Source organism: Scleropages formosus, chromosome 1 (genome assembly GCF_900964775.1).
Source record: "Scleropages formosus chromosome 1, fSclFor1.1, whole genome shotgun sequence".
Lineage (NCBI taxonomy): Eukaryota > Metazoa > Chordata > Actinopteri > Osteoglossiformes > Osteoglossidae > Scleropages > Scleropages formosus.
Window position 1 is genome coordinate 32,574,031 of NC_041806.1, and position 21,114 is coordinate 32,595,144.

The 21,114-nt window shown below is 42.0% G+C and overlaps 1 protein-coding gene across 2 annotated transcripts in view; it reads left to right on the forward strand.

The window, feature by feature from the left end:
* Window positions 1–12,825, forward strand: part of snap25a (synaptosome associated protein 25a) — a 34,633-nt gene extending 21,808 nt beyond the window's left edge. Inside the window, exons 4-8 of one of the 2 annotated variants that reach the window (XM_029253071.1) lie at window positions 2,435–2,483; window positions 5,847–5,964; window positions 10,290–10,409; window positions 11,076–11,220; window positions 11,399–12,825. In XM_029253071.1, the coding sequence (XP_029108904.1) occupies window positions 2,435–2,483; window positions 5,847–5,964; window positions 10,290–10,409; window positions 11,076–11,220; window positions 11,399–11,467 (501 nt within the window). In that variant the 3' untranslated portion in view covers window positions 11,468–12,825. Of the gene's footprint in view, window positions 1–2,434; window positions 2,484–5,846; window positions 5,965–6,150; window positions 6,269–10,289; window positions 10,410–11,075; window positions 11,221–11,398 lie in introns of both variants that reach the window. The other variant, XM_018735241.2, reaches the window with a different exon arrangement.
* Window positions 12,826–21,114: the final 8,289 nt, after the last annotated feature.

Below are 21,114 nucleotides of genomic sequence, written 5' to 3' on the forward strand. Positions count from 1 at the left end.
GCCCGTAATAGTTCTGTTTTCATCCCATTTATTAATTCTGTCTCATACAGACAGATCCGTTTTAAAACCAGAAAACTACTAATACGGTTAAGTGAGAAGATAATTAAATATGGCATTCATCTCCTTGAATTATAAGCATCCTATCCAAGGTGTGATGCCAGGAATTAAATGTGTCAGTATGGCTGGGAGCTGGACCCCTGGTCTCTTCACACGCCTAGAGAAAGACCACCACTGGCACAGAGTACTTATAATTGCCCGTACCTGCTTATCCACAGGTAGGAGGTTGCTGCAAATCCACTGTCTGTCTGTTCACATCGTGTTCTTGTACCAGCTATCAATACGGACACGGGAGGCACACGACTGAGCTCAGCCTTGGAAATAAAGTTCTCCCCTGACAGTAACTGGGCTGTGAAATGGAACAGAAATGCAGCAGCGCAAGGGGCTCAGCTGTGCTTCCAAACACAGTGAAAGAACCACACAGCAGTTCGATACGGTGTGCTCTGCGACAATGCTACTCCACTGCTGCGTTATTATGAACCCTGGATGTTTTTATTAGCAGGTAACTAGGCCTTCTGTAGCGTATCTTTTATTACAGCCATGAATCCTAATAGTATAAATGACAAATCCACACTGTTGCTCCCAGCATGGAGAGGAAAAGAACTGACTGGCACACTTCCGTTGCTCCATTTGGAGAAACACAGTGCACCTATTGAAGAAGAAAGTTCTCAGAGTCCTTTAGAAAAATACAGTAACAGCAGACCTTAGATATATTCTGTATTTTAAAAAGTACAGACAGTGCAATACCAATAGTAAAACAGGATGGAAAATTCCAAGTTCACATCCTGGTTTAGCGTTGCCTTGTGAGAGCGCGCAGGTTCTGGTTCTGGCTCACAGTGTTAGAACTGAAGGCATCAATAAACAACAGCTGTTCTTCTTGACTACGGTACTGTATGTATTTAAGGGGGACAGTTGGTACCAAAGTGGTTAGAGGATCACTTTGCAATTTAGGGACCAGGTTCAAATCTCACTGCAGTACAATATACTACAACCTGAAGATCAACGTACTTCACCTGAATTGGTCAGCTACAAATTACCCAGATGTATAAACAGGTAAATAACTGTGAGTAGCTTAGTACAGAAGCGTAACATTGTGCTGTAAATCACCTTTCCTAAATTACCTATAGCCACAGCCAAATAGTCTGGGCCCAAGACCAGGTAAAATGTGGGGGTTGATCTCAGGAATGGCATCTGGCTGTAAAATTTCTGTTCCAATCACACTTCCATACTGTGGCTCGTTGAGGTAAAAACAGCCAAACCTAGGTTCTTTTGCGAAAACGTGTCATAAAACTGAATAGTATTAGTTATACTACTGTAGGTGACCTTCGACAGAGTTATCAGCTAAATAATCCTAATCTCTCTCTCAGGGTAGTGTCCAAAACTTGAATCACCGGGTGCTAGGCTGTTAGGGGTACACCTTAGATGGTATACAGGTCCCCGATTTGCGATGATTCCCTGATTTAATACATTTAATACATTTAATACACCTAATACACACTTCTGCGTGACAGACTGGGAGATGCGGATCGCTGCCCAGCATCCCAAGAGAGTATCGCTCCGCGTATTACTTGCCTGGGAAAAAAATCTAAATTCTAAATTCGAAGTACGGTTTCTACTGAATGTCTATTGCCAGCTCATCATTGTAAAGTCGAAAAAAATCGTTAAGTCGAATCAGCGTAAATCGGGGACCACCTGTACCGGTGTTAATGCTTAATAATAACGTAAAATATTGAAAGATGATTGGCAGTTCATTCAATTATTTTTATTTATTTTCTTGCTGCTGCAAAACGTGAACCTTGCAGTTAATATTTACTCAGTCTGCCCTAAATGAATTTGTGAAGGGGTTTTATTGTGTGAAAGGGGTTAGTATCATCCTTTACCACACAAGGTCGAGAGCTACCAGTGGAATCTGTCTATTGCTTGGCTTCTGGATTTTGTTTGTTTGTGTTAGGCCAGCTCTTTAATAACAAAACGCCCTGCGCCTTCACTGCTTTTACTCTAAGTGCATCTTTCATAGAGTTGAGGGGACAAATGGTATCACTGTTTGTGTCTGTCGACAAACCGTTACCTAGTGTACAGGAAAATATCGGACATGTCTTTGGCAAATGTCAATGGACACATACTTTTGGTCTGTGGAATGTGGGTTTGTCAAGGACCAACTTCTCATAATGCAGCTTAATGTCTTGTTGGTAATTTTATTGGTTTCCTTTCGAGGGACTGTTATTTGTTACTCTAATTTGGTTTTACTATTTTGTTTCTAAATCTGTCTCTTAACCTTGTTGTATTCTTTACTGATCTTGCTTCTTGTCCCTCTTTTCTCTTTCCATTTATTCCCTTTCCCTGTATACCTTTCTTTTCTGCAATTATTTGGGAGTAGAGTAAAGATGCTGGTATCAGGACTTTGGTTATGCTGGATGAGCAGGGAGGTAAGTCTGAATGGCAGTAAAAGGGAAAATGTACGTTAAAAAGCCTGAAGGCCAGTTTTTTTTCAGAATCTGACTCTTTCTTTGGGCAATAATGTTGTTATTCTTCAATAATATACAATATTTAAATTACATTATTGTGCACTGTACACTTAAAATATTAAAAGATTTAGAAAATTGTTTACGTTGAGCTTGGCCTCCCTGAAAGAAAATAATACTGGCAGAATAAAAAGAACAAATTTAAATTCTCTTTCAATACAATTTGGAACGATTTTGTCAGAGTCAAGAGTATACAGTATATAATGTAACTGACACACAAACACAAGAATCTGACTGGCTACAAGAACTATTAATATAATTGATGCTGTAATTTTGTGCATCTGATGCTCGTATTTTCCACATAGTTCTTGTTTTTTTCCCAGATTCAGTCAGAATTGTACAAGAATTTAATTTTGAGTGGGGTTTATCCAGTTTTATTGAAGCATGTAGAACAACTTCACTATTACTGTATTATCTCTACTTCACTGTGTTATTGTGAATGTATGTATTTAACACAGCTACTGTATATAGTTAATCTGTTTATCTCTGAAGTGCCCAGGTGCCCCCTAAAGATGAATTGTTGAATTCTGCCACAAAAAAAAAAAGATGTGTCTTTCTTCAAAATGATACTTTGCAATGAAAGTAGATAGTCCTTGGTCTTATGGAAAAGTATGAGTTTTTTGTACCCTGGTGGGTTCCATCCTGCCTGCTCATTCCTGTGCATTACTGAAAAATGAACTTTCAGCAGCAAGTCATTCCAGGGCTATATGTCAAAGGTGAAGTGGGCACCCACCAAGAGTGGGAAAATAAAACGATCGGTTTTGCTGGTAATGACAAAACTCTCTTCCCCATGAATTTTACTAATTCCTCATTGTATTATCCCTGGCTAAATACTTTGCTTGTCTAAAAAAAGCACATTCCATTGCAGTGAATCCCATACACTGTGGAACAGACAAATGGTTTGCAGAGTTTACCATTTGCAGTTTTACCATTTTCTTTTCTTTTTTTTTTTTTCTTTTTTTTAGCAGGCTGCTAATTGGCTGGTCAGTCTGCTCAGATTTATTGTCCTTACAATTGAGAAATTTCATTTCTTTTTTAAATTTTCTCCCCCCAAATGGGGCCTTTTTCCAGCTGTCCACAGAACTTGAGAATTTCAGTGACCACATGCCCATTATAGTCTGAAATCAGTTTGAGCCTTAATAGATGCAACTGAGGATCTGAAGAAAGGGGAAAAAGGTATTTGACTACCCAAGCAGAGAGCCCTTGACTCTAATGAGTTGTAGATTGTGGTTTCATGCCAGACTCATCCTCTATATCCCTTCCTTCATTCCTTTTTAAGGAGGCAGAGGATTAGGTGAGGTCATGCACTATAGCTGCAGCCATCTCTTTCTACCTCTACAAGTCTATTCAATGCACAGTATTCAACAGTGCAAATAAGATGGGGAAAAATAAAGTTACCATAATAACGGAAAAAGTGAACTGTTAACTGTTGGATGTGACCATCAGTCTGAAAGATCATTTTGAAATGTTAATTTTAACACTGTTTAAAAATTAAAGAGTAATAATCTGAGCCTTGTGGGCTGCTAATGAAGAGGCATGAAAAATAGAATAGTGAAAAGAAACCTGGTCCTTGAAAGGAATAAAATATGCCCAGTTTTTACAACCATACTTAAATGACATAGTCCAAACAATCTGGATGTTAGAATTCCTAGTCTACATCAAGAACAGCAAATGTAAATAATGCAATTCATTAAATGCTTGTGGAGTGATGTGGGCATGACAGTATTACAATATTGATATAAAATAAATTGCTGGGTTTCTTAATATATATTTTCTGCTGTCTGAAAGGGTCTTCTTTTGCCCTTGTCATCGTGATGTTAATTAGTCATACGTTGCTAAAGTAGTCAGTGTTCCAAAGGTTTGTTATGTAGGGATATGACAAAATACATTTCATAGGTAAGCATGTCAAAGTAAATATAACTAAAGTGTTGAATAATTTAATACGAGTTTCATTTTATATAGTAATGAACAATTAATGGAAGAAAAATGTCTTTCATATTTCAAAATTCCAAGTTAAAAATATAAATGATGCATATTTTTCGGAGTTTTTGGAGAGTTTTAGGGACGATAGCTGAATTTAATATTTATGGTACCCTTTACAAATTGTTGTCATCTACAATCCTTCAGTCAGACAGGTTGTGCATGCATAGGTTTATTTTGGCTGTGAACAGGCAAGAAACATACTGCAGCACAAGGTGTTAAATGTGGTGCGCTGGTCAGCAGCTAAAGTGCATGGCTCCCCATGAGAAAATAAAAGACTATAATGGTGAGAAGTGGAGTACTGATCCAGTCCCCTCGCTCTCAGGGACAGAAGATCTTGCTCGATGGTAGACCCTGCCAGTCACACTGTATCTTCTGGGATAAACCCCAGGGGGCTGTTGTAAACCTGACCAGTCAGACTGAGGGGTGATGGTCAAGTACAAGCCCTCAGAATCCAAAGGGAAGAGATAGAGCTGATCAATAGTCATCCCCTTATCCCAGGGGGATTTGCGTTTGCGGTGCCCCTTGTTTGTGCCTTTTCCAAATCGCACTCATTTTGAGGAACAGCTGCCTCATGTATGAAAGGGACCCATCGTTTTACTCCAGGGATTTTACAAGAGAGTAGTAGATCAATGAATTTATGCCCCTCGTCCCACATCCCGCCACCCACCTGCCAACCCCCGCACTCCTCAAACCCCAACCCTTTCCTCATGCACTTCCTTAAACTCAAAAGCAGGAACTTCCATTCCTCACAGTTCTCCCCACAGCAACTGAAAATCCCTCAGCCACCTACACCTCACTTGGAGAGTCCATTGCTTGCTCTCTCTCCTACATGACAGGGATTTTAATAAATGGATTTTGCTGGCCATACACAAAGTGCTATACACCGTGACCAAGTGCGGATTCACAGCTCGCTCAGATTTCACTTGCACCGTGCACCTGCTCTAGTCTCCACAGGGCTGTAGACTCACCCTGCACAAAGCTTATTTTTCTTTGTTTTTAAAGCATCCTAACAGAATGACAATGTCAACTCCTATGCTGTTTTTATTATTATTAACATCATCATCATCACCATGCAGCAGGAAGTTTTATTTTATGCACGTATTTCTTCAAATATTTTTGTAAGCACTTCTTATAGCAAGGTCCTGCATATGCCATACCATGCCAATGCATCAGCCGTCCTCAAATGCATTGTAGTTGTCCTATGTAGTCCTCATATCCTGTTTGTTTCTGCTCAAGAGCCAGTAAGATTCATTCCACTGCTGTCATCCCTTTTGTCCTGACCAGAACAACTCGATCGTGTTGAAGATGGCATGAACCATATCAACCAAGACATGAAGGAGGCCGAGAAAAATTTAAAAGATTTAGGGAAATGCTGTGGCCTTTTCATATGTCCTTGTAACAAGTAGGTACTGGCCAAGTGCTTGAGGCCCTTGCTTATGTGGTGGCGTCCGATCCTTTTTTTTCCTGTCACAGTGAATGTCTGAAGTTTTTTTTTTTGTCTTCTTCTCTTCTTTGTCTCCTCTTTTTTCTCCTTTCTTTTTTCATGTGCCTCGTTCTGTGGGGGATTAAATGACTTGTGTTTAATCAGAGCAACTGGAGCGCATCGAGGAAGGAATGGACCAAATCAATAAGGACATGAAGGAAGCAGAAAAGAATTTGACCAATCTAGGAAATTTCTGTGGTCTTTGTTCCTGTCCGTGTAACAAGTAGGTGCTGCCTGCCTGCCTTTCTGCCTGCCACAGAAATAGACGTCACAGTCGTAACGGTTCGCTCTGGCTGTAGCTGAGGACACCCCAGACTCACCCATCCCAAACCCTTCCCCACTTTCTGCTCCTGCGCTTTGGACTGCTCCTCCACATTGTGGGGGGGGGGGGGGTGGGTCGAGTCGGGACAAGCATGAGGCATGCAGAACACACTCGCACCAACGGCCAATGTGTAAACGCCCATCACGTGGCCTTGGCTTTAGGCCTAGTGTGGTCCACAGGAAGTGTCCATTTGAACCTGGCATGCTGCAGTGAACCATACAGTGTTTCAACTCCATTAACTGAGCTACCTCCTCTGGAAGAGGTCACAGTCTCATAGCGTCAGGGCTAGCGCTAGATCAAATAATTTCAGTATGAATTGTATAGAAGATTATTGATGATCAAGATGTAACTTAAACAGTTTGATACTATCACTTGGGGGAAAATCCTGAGTAGTATAAATTCACTTTCTGGGTCACATTTCCTTTGTAATATTCTGAAAAATTATTTCTACTCTGGCTGCCTGGGAAATGTGAACGCCTACACCATCTTCACTGGCTGTGGCCTTTTTGGAATACACAGACTGTGGCCTGTCTCAGGTGGCCTGTGTTGAAACACTTGGTTCCCAGGACACAGTGGGCCTCATGGAGCAGTAGTGCATCCAGCATGGCTGTCCAAGCGCACACCAGACTCTCATCCGCATTGCCCAGGAGGACGACGTTGGCCCAGTAGCCCACACATGGGTAGCAGAACAGGGGACTCATGACTGTGGGAATATCGGAAACTTCCTCTGTAAGGCACTGGGCCCATCTTCATCGTGGAACCTGCCCGCCTCTCTCAAAGCCTCAAAACAGATGGATTTAAACCTATTTTTACTGTATTGTCAAGGTCATTGTAACTCTTGCCCTAGATTATTCTTTACCTCCAATCACTGTAGAATGTCATGCTGGCAGTTTCTCTCACTCTCCTATAGCTTCATATCTGCCCAGGGGATCTGAATGTGACTTTGAACCCTTTCCTACACTTTATGTCCCTCAGTCCGTAGCAAAGCTTTTGCCTTTTATTGAGGCAACTTTTGATTCCTGATATTATGAAAGCACTCAGTCTTCAGAAGGAGTGAAGTACTCTAACTAGGGTGCATCCAGTTAAATAATTATAGACAGTTCCTAAAGGACGAGCTTAGTCTATCACCTATGCATTTTTTACAACTCATAATCATACGTTGAAGTAACTCTTAAGTGTGTCGGTATCTCATGTTACTTGATGGAATTTCCCGGAAGAGCATGTTTGACCTTGACAGTACCTGATATTAATAGCAGAATTTAATTATTTTAGTCATTTTGCGACATGATTTTTTATTGGAAACAAATTATTTCCTTAAAAACTTTATTGAGCACAAACCATTACTTGTAAGCTCCTCATAGCCACACAGGGAATTCCTAATACACACACTGCACATGTATAATTTTTAGTCATATTATTTATTTATTTTTTTATAATTGAAATGACACATAACAGTGTTCATGGCCGCATGTTTGCATATACATGATCATGCTACAGATGCAGAGAGAAGTGACCAGCGCTTTGAATGCAAGACATAAGAGATGCACCTTTCTCCTGCTACTTTGACTGACTGCACGGACATCATTGACAGACGACCCCTTGAATGCAATGCATGCTAATGCGACTCATGGCGGTGAAATGATGATACTTCTGATGTTGATGATGAAGGTGATATTGCAAGATGCTGCCTGTGGTGACAAATGTTTCTCGTTTCCCACTGTACTGAACACACATCTCCGAACATTCAAAATGACCAGTTAATGACTGGAAATGAAGAGATTCCATTTTTTTAATGAACCCAAGGTCTGTATGTTGAAAGGTGAATTGCTGTATAGGTTATTAATAATCATCCTAGCAAAAGCTACACCATGGTTAGCCCACTTTGTAACTTGGAACGTAAACTTTGTTACTTGTAACACTTGTAATCACCTCTACCACGGATCTCTCAGTATCGTTCACACTAAATACTCCTGTTTCACTTTCTTAAAAACTGTGGCACTATTGCGGAGAACACCTTTGTCTCATGCAATGCACAGAAATCCGTTGTCACCTCTATTGAAACAAGCAGACTAACAGAACACTACATTATGCGTTGGGGTTTAGACCCCATGCCAGGGCAACGCTTGGTGTAGAAGGGAATTGTTACGAAAATATCTTAGATCGAAAGCACTGTTTTTTTGAGCGAGATGCTTTCTGTGTGAGGATTTGGATGCGCAGGACTTTGTGGAGACATACGAGGAAATCAGCGGCATACCCTCAAGTCTGTTTCTATAAATACATCTGCAGCAGCAGGCTTCTGCGCTTTCACACCAAAGAGGAAGGTGGAGATCTCTGAGGTTAGAATTTCGCACTGAGACAAGCAAATGCGCAGGAAACATCTAAAATGGCCCCACACAAGGTCACACTGAGATCGTTCGCCGGAAACACAGATCCGTTTCACCTTTGAAGGATCTGCTACGGCCAGCCGTGGTACTCGGCTTGATAGCTATGAGGCTCGTCACTGAATCACAGGCCACATTAATCCACTGATTCCTGCCTGTTTCAGCTTGAAGTTTTTTTTGGCTGTAGTCTGCTGTTTATGCTGCTTTATCCCTTTTTTGGGTTTAGTTTTGCTTCTGGTAATATTCTGGAATCTGTATACCCCGTAGCAATTTGTACAAACTGTTCACTCTACTAAGACATTGCAATGTTCAACGGTAGCAGCTTTTATCTTTTAAAGTATTCTTTCATACCTGGTGATTTTCTGGGTCACTGAATCTATTAACAAGCCTAGTTTTATTTCACCATATTACAGAAGGAAAAAAGGCTGTTATTACTATGATACCCGAGTGAGAATCTTATGGTAATGCAGATCACCTCTGACCTCCAGGTCATTGCGATATGATACAGTTAAATAATAATATGCTCTTTTCTGATTATTTTTTACCTTTTAAGCCTGAACATAGCGTACTCAAACGTACCTGACAGGCTGGCTCACGCATACCTGAGGATAAAAGGAAAGGAGGAGTGGTTTGCCTATTTCACCCTGATCTGGTTGGAATTATAGTGCAGTATTTTTCCCCGTCACGTGCAGATTTTAGGTAATGAATATTGTTTTGAGGATAGCATCATGAAAGCGCACAAATGCTTTTATGCATGAATGAAAATAGCTTGCTTTTCTCCCCTTCCTAACCTCTTAAGAGAAACTGCTTAAATTGTGCCGATTCCTTGCACCTTCGCCACTTGAACCTGCATTATCAACTGCAGCTTTAGATAAGCAGCTACTGAAGATCTGTTGGTACTTTTACAGGCAAAAATCATTGATTTTGTCAGAATCGTTGACCTTGCTTCGGATGAGACTTGACAGACACCGCGGGGTTACCCACAATCATTTTAACTAGTCAGATGACACTTTTACCAAAACGATATTTTTACTGATATACACAGCCTGGTACATGTACTGGGCAAATCCAGATTATAGTGTCTTGCAGAAAGGTAGTACAGCAGGGGTGCAACGGGGACTGGAACCAGCACCCATCAGGTTGTGAGTCCATGCCTTTAACTAGATTAGCTGCTGCACATTTGTTTGTTCTTTTTTTAGATGTTTGCCAGTGTCTTGCAGTGTAACTACTGTATGTGGCACAGTCTCGTCACTCTCTGTTGTCTGTCCACCATGGCCTGTCCTCTGTGTTTTTTGTCACAGTCCAGATGGGAGGGACTTCAGGAGGGAATAAAAACATTGTTTTTTCTTTAAACCTGTTTTTTGGCACTTCTAAAGTTATCCCTGAAGTGCAAAGGTTTTTTGAAAGCTAGTTGAGGTCATATTCATTTCTTATTGTAAAATAACAATCAGATGATAAATATAAACATCAATAATTACATGAGCTCTAACATGCCTGGTTACCAGTGTTTAGGCCCTCACTTACACTTTGCCTTGGCATAGACTGAAGGGTGGCGGAGGCAAGGCCTGGGGCAACAATCAGGATGGAGTGGTGGCTAGCCAGCCTGCCCGCGTGGTGGACGAGCGTGAGCAGATGGCCATCAGCGGAGGCTTCATCCGCAGGTAAGGGGCAATCGCCCGGTCTTCTTAAGAGGGAGAGGGGGAGTTTTTACATCACCTGCAGGTGAAGGGTCATCTTCAGTTTTTGTTTTTGTCTCTGGGCCTTTTATCAAGACTGGGTTACAGAGGTGCCGATTCAATTCTGTGGTAATTTTTGAGGCTGTAATTTTGGGGCATTTAGCAACTATCCTGTGAAGTGTTTATCTCTTTCAGTGAATTTCGACTTGTAACCACTGTTCCTCTTTTCTGATACTGTTTGCCATTTTTTGGCATATGGTGTCATTATTTTTGAGAATGCTGTAATAACACTAACCTTTGCAGTTGCATTTGTAGTTGTGATTTAGTATCTTATCATAGACAAGACAGTTGGTTTCCACAGGTTCGAAAGGTCATCCTTTGCAGATCAAGGGATGGCCTTTAGCAAATGAGACAGGTGTTCCACCTTTGTTGATAGGGTTTCCTTCTGCAGTTATTTGGAACAGTACATAGACTAGAAAATATTTTTGTGAACATGTTCTTAGCCTGCAAGAGCAGTTGTGGGGCACCTGTTTGATTTGTGAGTGGAAGCTGGGAGTTCTTGTTTCCCACCTTGCCAGATGCCCTGAGCTGCAGGATGGGGAGGATTAATTGGTGTTCCCCCACGGTTTTTGTGTGCCTGTGTCCCCACAGGGTAACGGATGACGCCCGGGAAAATGAGATGGATGAGAACCTGGAACAGGTGGGCGGCATCATTGGCAACCTGCGCCACATGGCCTTGGACATGGGCAACGAGATTGATACCCAGAACCGCCAGATTGACCGGATCATGGAGAAGGTACTGACCGATGGGCCTTGACCCCCACTTTTCCTGACTGACACAGTCCAGATGTGATTATTTCCAAATTAACAACAAAAGACATGGAAAAAACAGATTTTTTTATGACAGTAAAGACTCTTAAATAATTAGCCTGATTACATATACAGTGTCATATTGTGATTCTTTCCTTGTTCAGGCTGACTCCAACAAGACCAGGATTGATGAAGCCAACCAACGGGCCACAAAGATGCTGGGCAGTGGCTAAGCAGCTAGTGCACACTATTTCATTATCTGTGCTGCTCGCTGAGCAGTGCAAAACATGCTTTTATCTTGGTATTTACCTACTAGGTTTGCACACATGCACATATCAAACCCTTCCCATTGTAAATGTTGTTCTGTGTCGTCTGTCTGCTTTTTAAATAATTGTCCTCGTAAAAAAAAGAAAATTCTTTTGCTCCTTGTCTTTCTTTCCAAAGGTTGTATATAGCGCTGATTTGATGGCACCTGCTCACTTGTGATGTTTTTGTTCTCTCTTTTTTATATATATATATTATAAATATATATATACAGTATATCTTTGCTGGATGAAAACTATCATAGGAATGCTATACAAACTGTTTTCCTTCTCAGTATTTCAATATCGTCTTAGTACTGCTGTGTCGGTCCATTAAGCTACTGCCATGCTCCTTATTTTGATGTAATGATAAATGAGGAAGAGGAGCGGTAAAGGTGAAGAACCATACTAAATGAAATTGAACCCACAACGGCTGGCCTCAGTCTCTATCCTTCATTAGCCATTCTGAGTTCATGCTTAGACAATGTGCATCTAGACAACGTAGCTGTAATAGACATTGCACTTCCAGTGATGTGATTTGTCCGTTATGCATGACCAACGATAGACTTTAGAATCTTATAAATAAAACCTGTTTTAAAAAAAAGAAGAAAAAAAGATCCAACATGGCAGCAGCGAAACTGACAGCATGCGTAATCAAAGGACACAGTCCGGATGTTTCATATTCCTTAAGATCTGCAATAGTGCCACAATTTCCTGTTGATACACATTTATGGACTGTGACCATCGTTGTAAAATAATACAGAAGTGGTGAATAAACAAATGACACAGAGGAGGCTGTAGCACAAAAATCTGTTTTCTAAATGAATGTGCAGTTCATTTAAGATGTTGAATAAATGCTGAAAAGCGGGGGCTGGTTTTCTGCTGTATTATAAGGTTTGAATGCTCTTTATGATGAAAAAAACTGCAATATAAACCTAAGGCGCATATTTCTGAGAGACGATACTTTTTTAAGAAGACTGTATCTTGTTAGTTTACTCTCCCCATGTGGTTTGTTACTTGGTTTTAAAAAACAGTTCCTTAACAAAAAAATTGCAAACTCAATTTTTTTGTTGCTTCTGTACTTAGAGCTATGCACACCAAATCGCTGAGATGTTGAGTAGTTAGAGTAAGAAGATGAATACCTACCTTAATGGAATGATTACCTAGGTTCAACTATGAGATTAATGTCCTCGACGCATGGAATATTAAGTCTCCTTCTGTTTCCTGTCAATTTGTGAAGTGGTTGACATTTTGTAGCTAGTTGAGATGATTAAAAATAATAAACCTTACCTGGTCTGCTGCATCTTTGTTTGGGAAATCTCCAGTTACAGATGATAGATGGCTTGGAATTTCCTACACCATTTATTCAAATGTCTTCTCAGAGGATTTCCTCTTCACCCCGACCCTGAGCAGAACACACTTCTAAAATCGACACGAAAAAATACATAATTCATTGAGCAGAGGTTAATAAATTACTATAAAAATGCTTATTACAACAGTAAGAGAGTTTGTAACACTTTTTTTTTCAATGACTGTTCCAGGTCTCTTGCTTATGTACCCCATGATATTCTCTTTAACCTGAATTCTTTCAAATCAATACTAACATGCCAAATATGATGGTATACACAACGCAATACAGATACTGCACTTGTGAGGTACTGCTGCCAACAGACGCAGACATTGCGGATTATTCATGTAGGTCAGTATCGTTAAGAATTCTTGCAGTGCCACAGAAGTTGGGAGGTGAATTGCGATCTGTGCATTCTCTAAGAAGGCAGATCCTTATTTGTGTCGGCAAAACATGCTGAGGTCTGCACGAGGGTGTCCCTTTCTGTAACGTTATGTAATAATATATATGAGGCTGGCAACAAAAATGTGAGGCTTTTCATATAATTATTCAACTCCGGTCAATCACTGCCCGCTAAACACCCAGGTAACTTTGTGGAGTCCTTGATGAAGGTCGTAGAGCTCCACACTGCTCCACACTTCATTCCATTCCAAATTACATGGACTCGAACAGAATTGCCAAAAGACAGCCCACAGGCATAATGGAAAAATGTCGAATTTGCTCTTGCTGTTGTAAAGATGACCTTTGTATTTATTTTCTGTGGACTTAGTAGTGAAAATCTATCAGATTCATCAGTGAAACAGCAAGTGTGCCCTTCATGTGATATATTTGCAAAATACTGCTGAGATGCTAATATTCTTCTTTTTTTTTTTTTTTAAAAAAAATAAAGCTCATACACTTTGCTCAAGGAATCCATACTTCTGATCCATTCCTGCAACTCATTATATCACAGAACAGAACACTGTGGCTGCTGCTGAGCAATGATAAAATACTGGAGTGTTCAAATCTGCTGAACATCACACTCTGCTCTGTTTGCTGACCCTCATAGTAATGAAACACAGTGGATGTAAGGGAGACTCAGGCTTGACAGAAGGTCCAGAACTGATGACAACTCATATACATCCATATTGCTAGAGTCAGTGTTTCACTGTATTCTTCTATACACTTACTCCTGGAGCGACACCAAAATGTAAAATTATGCTCCGGATGAAGACTAAAAGTTGAAAAATAGTTTTCTGATAATCTTCATGACAGCAAAGAAGACCTTTTAACTAACAAATTATAATAAAATAAGAACAGCGTAGTGGTTAGAGATATAAGTCATTTCAGAGAAGGGAGGTGTGGCGGTGCAGTGGGTTGGACCAGGTCCTGCTCTTCAGTGGGTCTGGGGTTCAAGTCCCGCTTGGGATGCCTTGTGACGACCTGATGTCCTGTCCTGGGTGTGTCCCCTCCCCCTTATGCCCTGTGTTGCCGGGTTAGGCTCTGGCTGTCTAGGACAAGCGGTTCAAATAGAGTGTGTGTCACTTGGGAGAAAAGTGTCAGCTAAATGAATAAATGTTTTACGAAACAGAATAAAGTTGGTGGAAAAACTAGTGCAATAATAAAGAACTAAAAATGGTGTTCTGAGTTGGGCTGCAGCTCCAGCACGCCTCAAGGACACCACTTTCCTTACTGCCATAGAGCTTTTTTACTCTCTTGCCATACGAGAGACACCTCCACTCCAGCGGGAAGAGACAGCCGTGTAGTTGCCGATGACAGTCCGTGTGGGTGGTGTTGGCCGGGAAAGACCCACAATAAAAACTTTCCATGCTGAGTAGGACAACACTGAAACAGAAGCTGTTATTAGGGCCGGCAGTCACGTCTGTGTACTGCTGTCCTCCTCCTGTCTCCCGAGTCACTGTTCTCTCCGATCGCCTACTGCCGTTGGCACACAAAGCTCAGCGGTAAGTCCCAGTTCGTGGCCAGCAGAATGTTTGTGGTGCTTCCACAGCTGCAGAGGACGCTATGAGGTGACACCACACAAGCAAATGAAAAGATTTTGTGAAATGTGGGCAGCAAGCACCCCTTGACAACTGCATATATTCAGCAATTTGTTGGGTAGCTGGGGTGACAGTTTGTGCCGTGCATGTCCGTATATTTATATACAATATCTCACATCAGATTTCCAACAAACGCATGCAAACAGAAGAGCACTTTGATGGCAATTTCTCCGAAAACAGTCTTAAGAGAAAACACAAATTACATGTATTATGAATAATGAGGGAATGTAATTTCCAAGATGGGGGTGCGGTGGCGCAGTGGGTTGGACCAGGTCCTGCTCTCCGGTGGGTCTGGGGTTCAAGTCCCGCTTGGGGTGCCTTGTGGCGGACTGGCGTCCCGTCCTGGGTGTGTCCCCTCCCCCTCCGGCCTTACGCCCTGTGTTACCGGGTAGGCTCCGGTTCCCCGTGACCCCGTAAGGGACAAGCGGTTCTGAAAATGTGTGTGTGTGTGTGTGTGTGTAATTTCCAATCCTTTTCTTTGTCAGGAAAAAAGCAAACAAATGGCCTATAATTTCATAATGGATCTGGGAATGGGGTCGAAGGCCATACATTGTCGTTGTGTTCCCATAGGTTTCCCCCTACACTTTAAAGATATGCTTCAGGTGACTTGGTCACTTTAAATTGCCGTTACTGTGCGTGTGTGTGTGTGTGTGTGTGTGTGTTTTTTTTTACATTTAGGTGACACTTCTGCTCAGAGCAACTTACAATGATTTACCTGTTAATATGGCTAAGTAAGTTTTACTGGAGCAATTCAGGATAAGCACCTTGTCCAGGGTTGTGGCAGGAGGAGTCCAAAAGCAGAAGATGTAACCACTCTACTACCTCTTCTACATGTTGTACCTGGTATGTCACACAACAGCAGGCACTAGACACTAACAGTACTACTTATTTAGTCCGGTTTGCTCTTAAATGCATTATGAGGAATATATTACATATTTTATCGAACCTCTCGTAATTGGCTGCATTTTCTCGATATTTGGAGCGCTAAATATCGATAATCTTGGGTGGACTGGGGATGACTGCCATACTACCTGATTAACCCTGAATAACATCTCACGTTGGTTCCATCCAAAGTCTCACGTTAGTCTCATGCGAGAGGCACTGTTTACAGCTGCACACTTTGCCACCTCCAATATTAAGGTATTTCGGCCCTTTGATGAACTTTCACTCCATATGGATTAATTCTAAGATGACGAGTACAAAATGCATTACAAATGTCATGTTCTGCAAGTGTCACCAGCCTTCAAGTAAATACGTGCGTGGATGGCCTCGCTAATGTCCTTTAATCTGATTAGCAATAAGCCTTCCTTGTACTTTGTTTCTACCGTAGTAATGCAAGCCACACTAGGCCACCCCACAGAATACATACACACACACACACTTTCTGAACCGCTTGTCCCATACGGGGTCACGGGGAACCGGAGCCGACCCGGCAACACAGGGCATAAGGCCGGAGGGGGAGGGGACACACCCAGGATGGGACGCCAGTCCATCGCAAGGCACCCCAAGCAGGACTCGAACCCCAGACCCACCAGAGAGCAGGACCCGGTCCAACCCACTGCAACCCCTCCAGAATATCCACACCAAATGGTGTGCATCTCCAGCAGATGAAACAAATTTAAATGTTCATGTTCATGAGCATGTTCTTCACATGGAAACTGAAAACTACTTGATATTTCCTGTAATATGACAACTGTTCCTAGAATGTTTGTGTGTGTATCTGTATCACATTGGACAGTATACTGTAGCTGTATTACTATTTTGTCTGGTTACTGTTTTTTTTCGAAAGCATATAAATGATGCTTCAAAGTTCTTAAGTTAATGATCATACTTCACTTTCTTTCTTTCCTTGTACTTATGTCCTTTATATCTGTCTACATGCTTACTTGTACCCCGGGCTGTTTCCTTCTCCTCGTCTCCCTCCCTCGCTCGCTCAGCTTACCACATGTTCCCTCCCTCCACCTCTCACCCCAGCTTTTTCCACCCTCCCCCCTTCCTGCCCCTCTCGGTGACAGCCGTTACTCTGCCTCCACCTCCTGCCTCCACCTCCGGCCTCCATCTCCCTGCCCGCTGACTGATGCTGTGCCCAATTTGATGGAGTCAGCAGACATCGGCTCTGAGGAAAAAACCAACAGGAAGAAGGCAGCCGTCCCCTTGCTGTTCTTTTCAATAAGCCATTTATACACGGCTTGCCCCCGCAAAGCATCCATACAGCATGTAGCGAGCAGGCTGCCGACCTCCAGGGATAAGACGAGCTCATGTTTAATGCAACTCGACAGGCCACCATGTGCAGCAGAGGAGGATGGGAAGGAGGGTGGGTTATGTAAGGCCTGCCGTGCCATCGGAACAGGAGGCGTTCTGCTGGGGCAGGGCAGGAAGCAGGGCTCCTCCTCGCAGCAGCAAACGGAGCGTAGAGGACTGGTGCCGTGGAACAGAGTGAAAATAACAGACCAGAGTCCCCGCCGCCGCTCAGGGGTCCGGCAGCGGTGTGGGGAAGAGGCTGGTGCCGCAGTGGCAGAGACTGCAGGCTGGGAGGTGCCGTGAAGGTCAGCTGTTCCGTGACTGCGGACGTGGTGGGGCGAGGGATGGTGGGGGTGGGGTGCGGGGGGTGAAGCTGATCCTCCCCCTTGCAAGTGCAAGTCATCATATACCAGGATGCTGTTGCTCGGGATTCCATCGTCTTCCAAAACTGATTATGAAATAAAATTAAATATTGTAAAATATTCAATCTGTGATGTTTTTCATTGCATCAGAATAAAAAAACCCCTAATTTAGGCCCCGGACAAAAGGCTTACGTAAGGAAGGTTATAGTGTCTGCTGCTGAATTACTGTGCTGGTCAAACTGAACACATCATAAGTGTGGACTAGAAGACAGAGGAATCTCCGAGTCTCAGGAAAGCGCTCACTGTCATTGCGGCTTCCGCTGAGATGGACAGAGTGCGGCGACGCAGCGTTGGCTCCTGTGCTCACATGACAAAGCGGTGGGAGGAACTTGACTGGCTGAGTCACAGCGATGGCGTGAGTTGATGTCTTTCCGCGCCCTTAGCTCTTGCCTGTAGCTCAGATCTGACCCTGTTGTAGCAGCTTTATAGCACATACAGTATATTCACTTCTGTATGACCTCAATCTGGAGCATTCTCTGGGCTCCTAAATGTTTTTTTTTTAAATTTTTTTCTTTTTCGGTGTGGTCAAGGACTTTTCCTAGCGTGTTTTGATGTACATTTTATTACATTTATTCACATAGCAGATGCTTTTCTCCAAAGCGACGTACATTTCAGAGAAAAATAAGATCAGTGCATTACATCAAAAGAAGCAGAGAGCTGGATACAGATACATGATCCTAAAGTACAGCTAATATGCCACATTCTACCATATGAACCAATGTACATCACTCGAGTAGCTGCATTTACTAGGATTTTCTTTGAGAAATTGGAGAGAAATATATAACAAGTGACAGTATGTACAAAACAGCTTTTCCATTATTGGTAGAAGACCGGTTTTAGCGGAATTAGCAAACGCGGAAAGGACAATAGGTTTGACCGTGACAGTGTAATAGAAACGTGCCTGTGTCGCACGCGGAGTGGACGCGCAAGGGCAACAGTGACACCTAGTGGCGAGGAGCCGAACGCCACCTGCGCAACATGGCATTTGCCCCCGATACTGTATTTTCCTTGTGACGGACACTCGGAGAAAGAGATGCGTTTCACGGACTTCCGATACAGGATGAAGACAATAAGTGTTCAGCGTTGACTGGTGATACTACACTTTTTTTAAAGAACCATACGGAGGTGGTGAAGGCAATTCAGTGCTTAAAGGTTGTTCCCTCTGTTTTTGGTCTTTAAATTTAAAACTTTCAATTCAATTCAATTCAGTTCAGTTTATTTTTATAGAGTGCTCTTCTCACACAGTGACACAGAGTACTGAATAAAGGCATAAGACAAATAAAAAAGACAACTGACTACTAACTACTCTACACACACACACACACATTTGCTGAGGCCGCTTGTCCCAAGCAGGGTCACGGCAAGTCGCAACCTAACCTGGCAACACAGGGCATAAGGCTGGGGGGGGGGGGGGGGGGACACACACCCAGGACGGGACACCAGTCCGTCACAAGGCACCCCAAGTGGGACTCAACCCCCAGACCCACCAGAGAGCCGGACTCAGGCAATCCCGCTGCATCACTGTGTCCCCTCTAATTACTCTGTAGCAGAGCAATACATTATCAATGCTTTTATAAAGCTATAAGTATACCTACTGGCCACAGAAGAAAGGAACAAAAAACTCCCAACTGAAAGTTGAGGGAGAAAAAAAAAAAACCGCTGGGGGTCCGAGCGCCTGTGGCTGCCCACCCCTCCTGGGCATTCTACATTAAATAAGACTTCTAAATCCGATTACAGGTAATAACGGCATTGTTGCTGTTTGGTAGCTTGATTTCCCAGTTCACCAAGGTACATCTTGTCCATCATTGTGGTTGGTCATCACCTTCAGTCGGCCTCCTCAGGTCTTATTGTAGGGAAACAATGCTCAACAAAAAGAAATTGCTAGTAATGTATAACTTAAGCGGGGGCGCGGTGGTGTAGTGGGTTGGACCGGGTCCTGCTCTCTGGTGGGTCTGGGGTTCGAATCCTGCTTGGGGTGCCTTGCAACAGACTGGCGTCCCCTCCCCTGCCAGCCTACGCCCTGTGTTGCCGGGTTAGGCTCTGGTTCCCCGTGACTCTGTATGGGACAAGCGGTTCAGAAAATGTGTGTGTGTGTGTGTGTGTGTGTGTGTGTGTGTGTGTGTGTGTGTGTGTGTGTATAACAAAGAAATTATACAGTTTAATACAGAGGGGGAAAAATAGAAACACAGCAAAGTGTAATTAAATTTTGTGGTGATGTGCATGTGTGAACATGTAAGTCTTTAGTCTGGATTTCAAGACTGAGACAGACAGGGCATTTCTAACAGTAACTGGTAGACTATTCCACAGTTTAGGTTCTCTATAGCTAAAGGCGCAACCTCCTACTGAGATCTTATTGATCACAGGTACTTTAAGATAACCCACATCCACTGAATGACGATATCGTCCGGGGATATAATAATCTCAGAAAGGTAAGCCGGAGCAATGCCATGTACTGCCTTATAGGTCAGAAGTTGGATTTTATATTTTAAATGGTGAATAAGGTGTGTGGGCTGATAACACTACATAACGTTTGTTGGAAGTCGCTTCGGAAAAAAGCGTCTGCTAAATAAATGTAACATGTAAAAGTAATAATAAATGTAAAATGTGTGAACTGATGGCTCTTGGGAAATGTGTTCTTATCCAAGCGCAATATTCCTGTGAAACATGTAGTTAAACATCTTTGGCACTAAGATCTCCTAAAATCCAAAAATTAAAAGTGATCTAAATTTATCTCCTACTATATGATCATTTGCAAACAATAATGGACTCATGGTTGTTAAGAGGCCTTTATGATTGGATACTTTTGTCTGTGTCTGAGGGCTTATCCACATTAGTATATATCTCACTGGTTTTACAAGTACCACCTTTAGGAAAATCATGGAAACTGATTCTGAACTTTTACAATTTAATTGATGAAATAAGCCCCATTTGCTGAAGAAAGATATACTTCATTCACAGGTTGAAGGTAACTTAAATGCATTATACTTTAAGACATAAAGCTATTTTTAAAATAAAAACAACAGATACAAAATTATTTAAAATATAAGAAAAGCATATAGTATATAATCCCCAATTTCATATTTCAAAAAGTTGGTTGGTTTTTACTGATGCATACATTGGGAAGCGACCCTTGAAACTTGCTAGTTTTCATAAACAAGTATTTCTTACATGAACACTTACTGTATGTATAAGCATAAATTTTGAAGGAGCGGATATTCCATCTGGAACAGAACATAAATACAAGTTAGAAATTAATTTTTGTTTTTGAAAATTGGGTTCAAAACAGTATAATCTGGGTTAAACAACTAATCAGTGTCAAATGGTGAAATATATAATTTATTTGACTTTGTTACTAGATATACTGTATTTCTAGTCATTTGGATCAATATTTTACACCAATTAATGAGATTCTTAAGGAAATACTGACTCTGTTGAAATAATTGTCCATGTTAAAGGCTGGAAGAATTTACATCTTGTATCAGAGTACAAGGAGAGGATATTTTCAGATATGGATGTAACAATAACTTG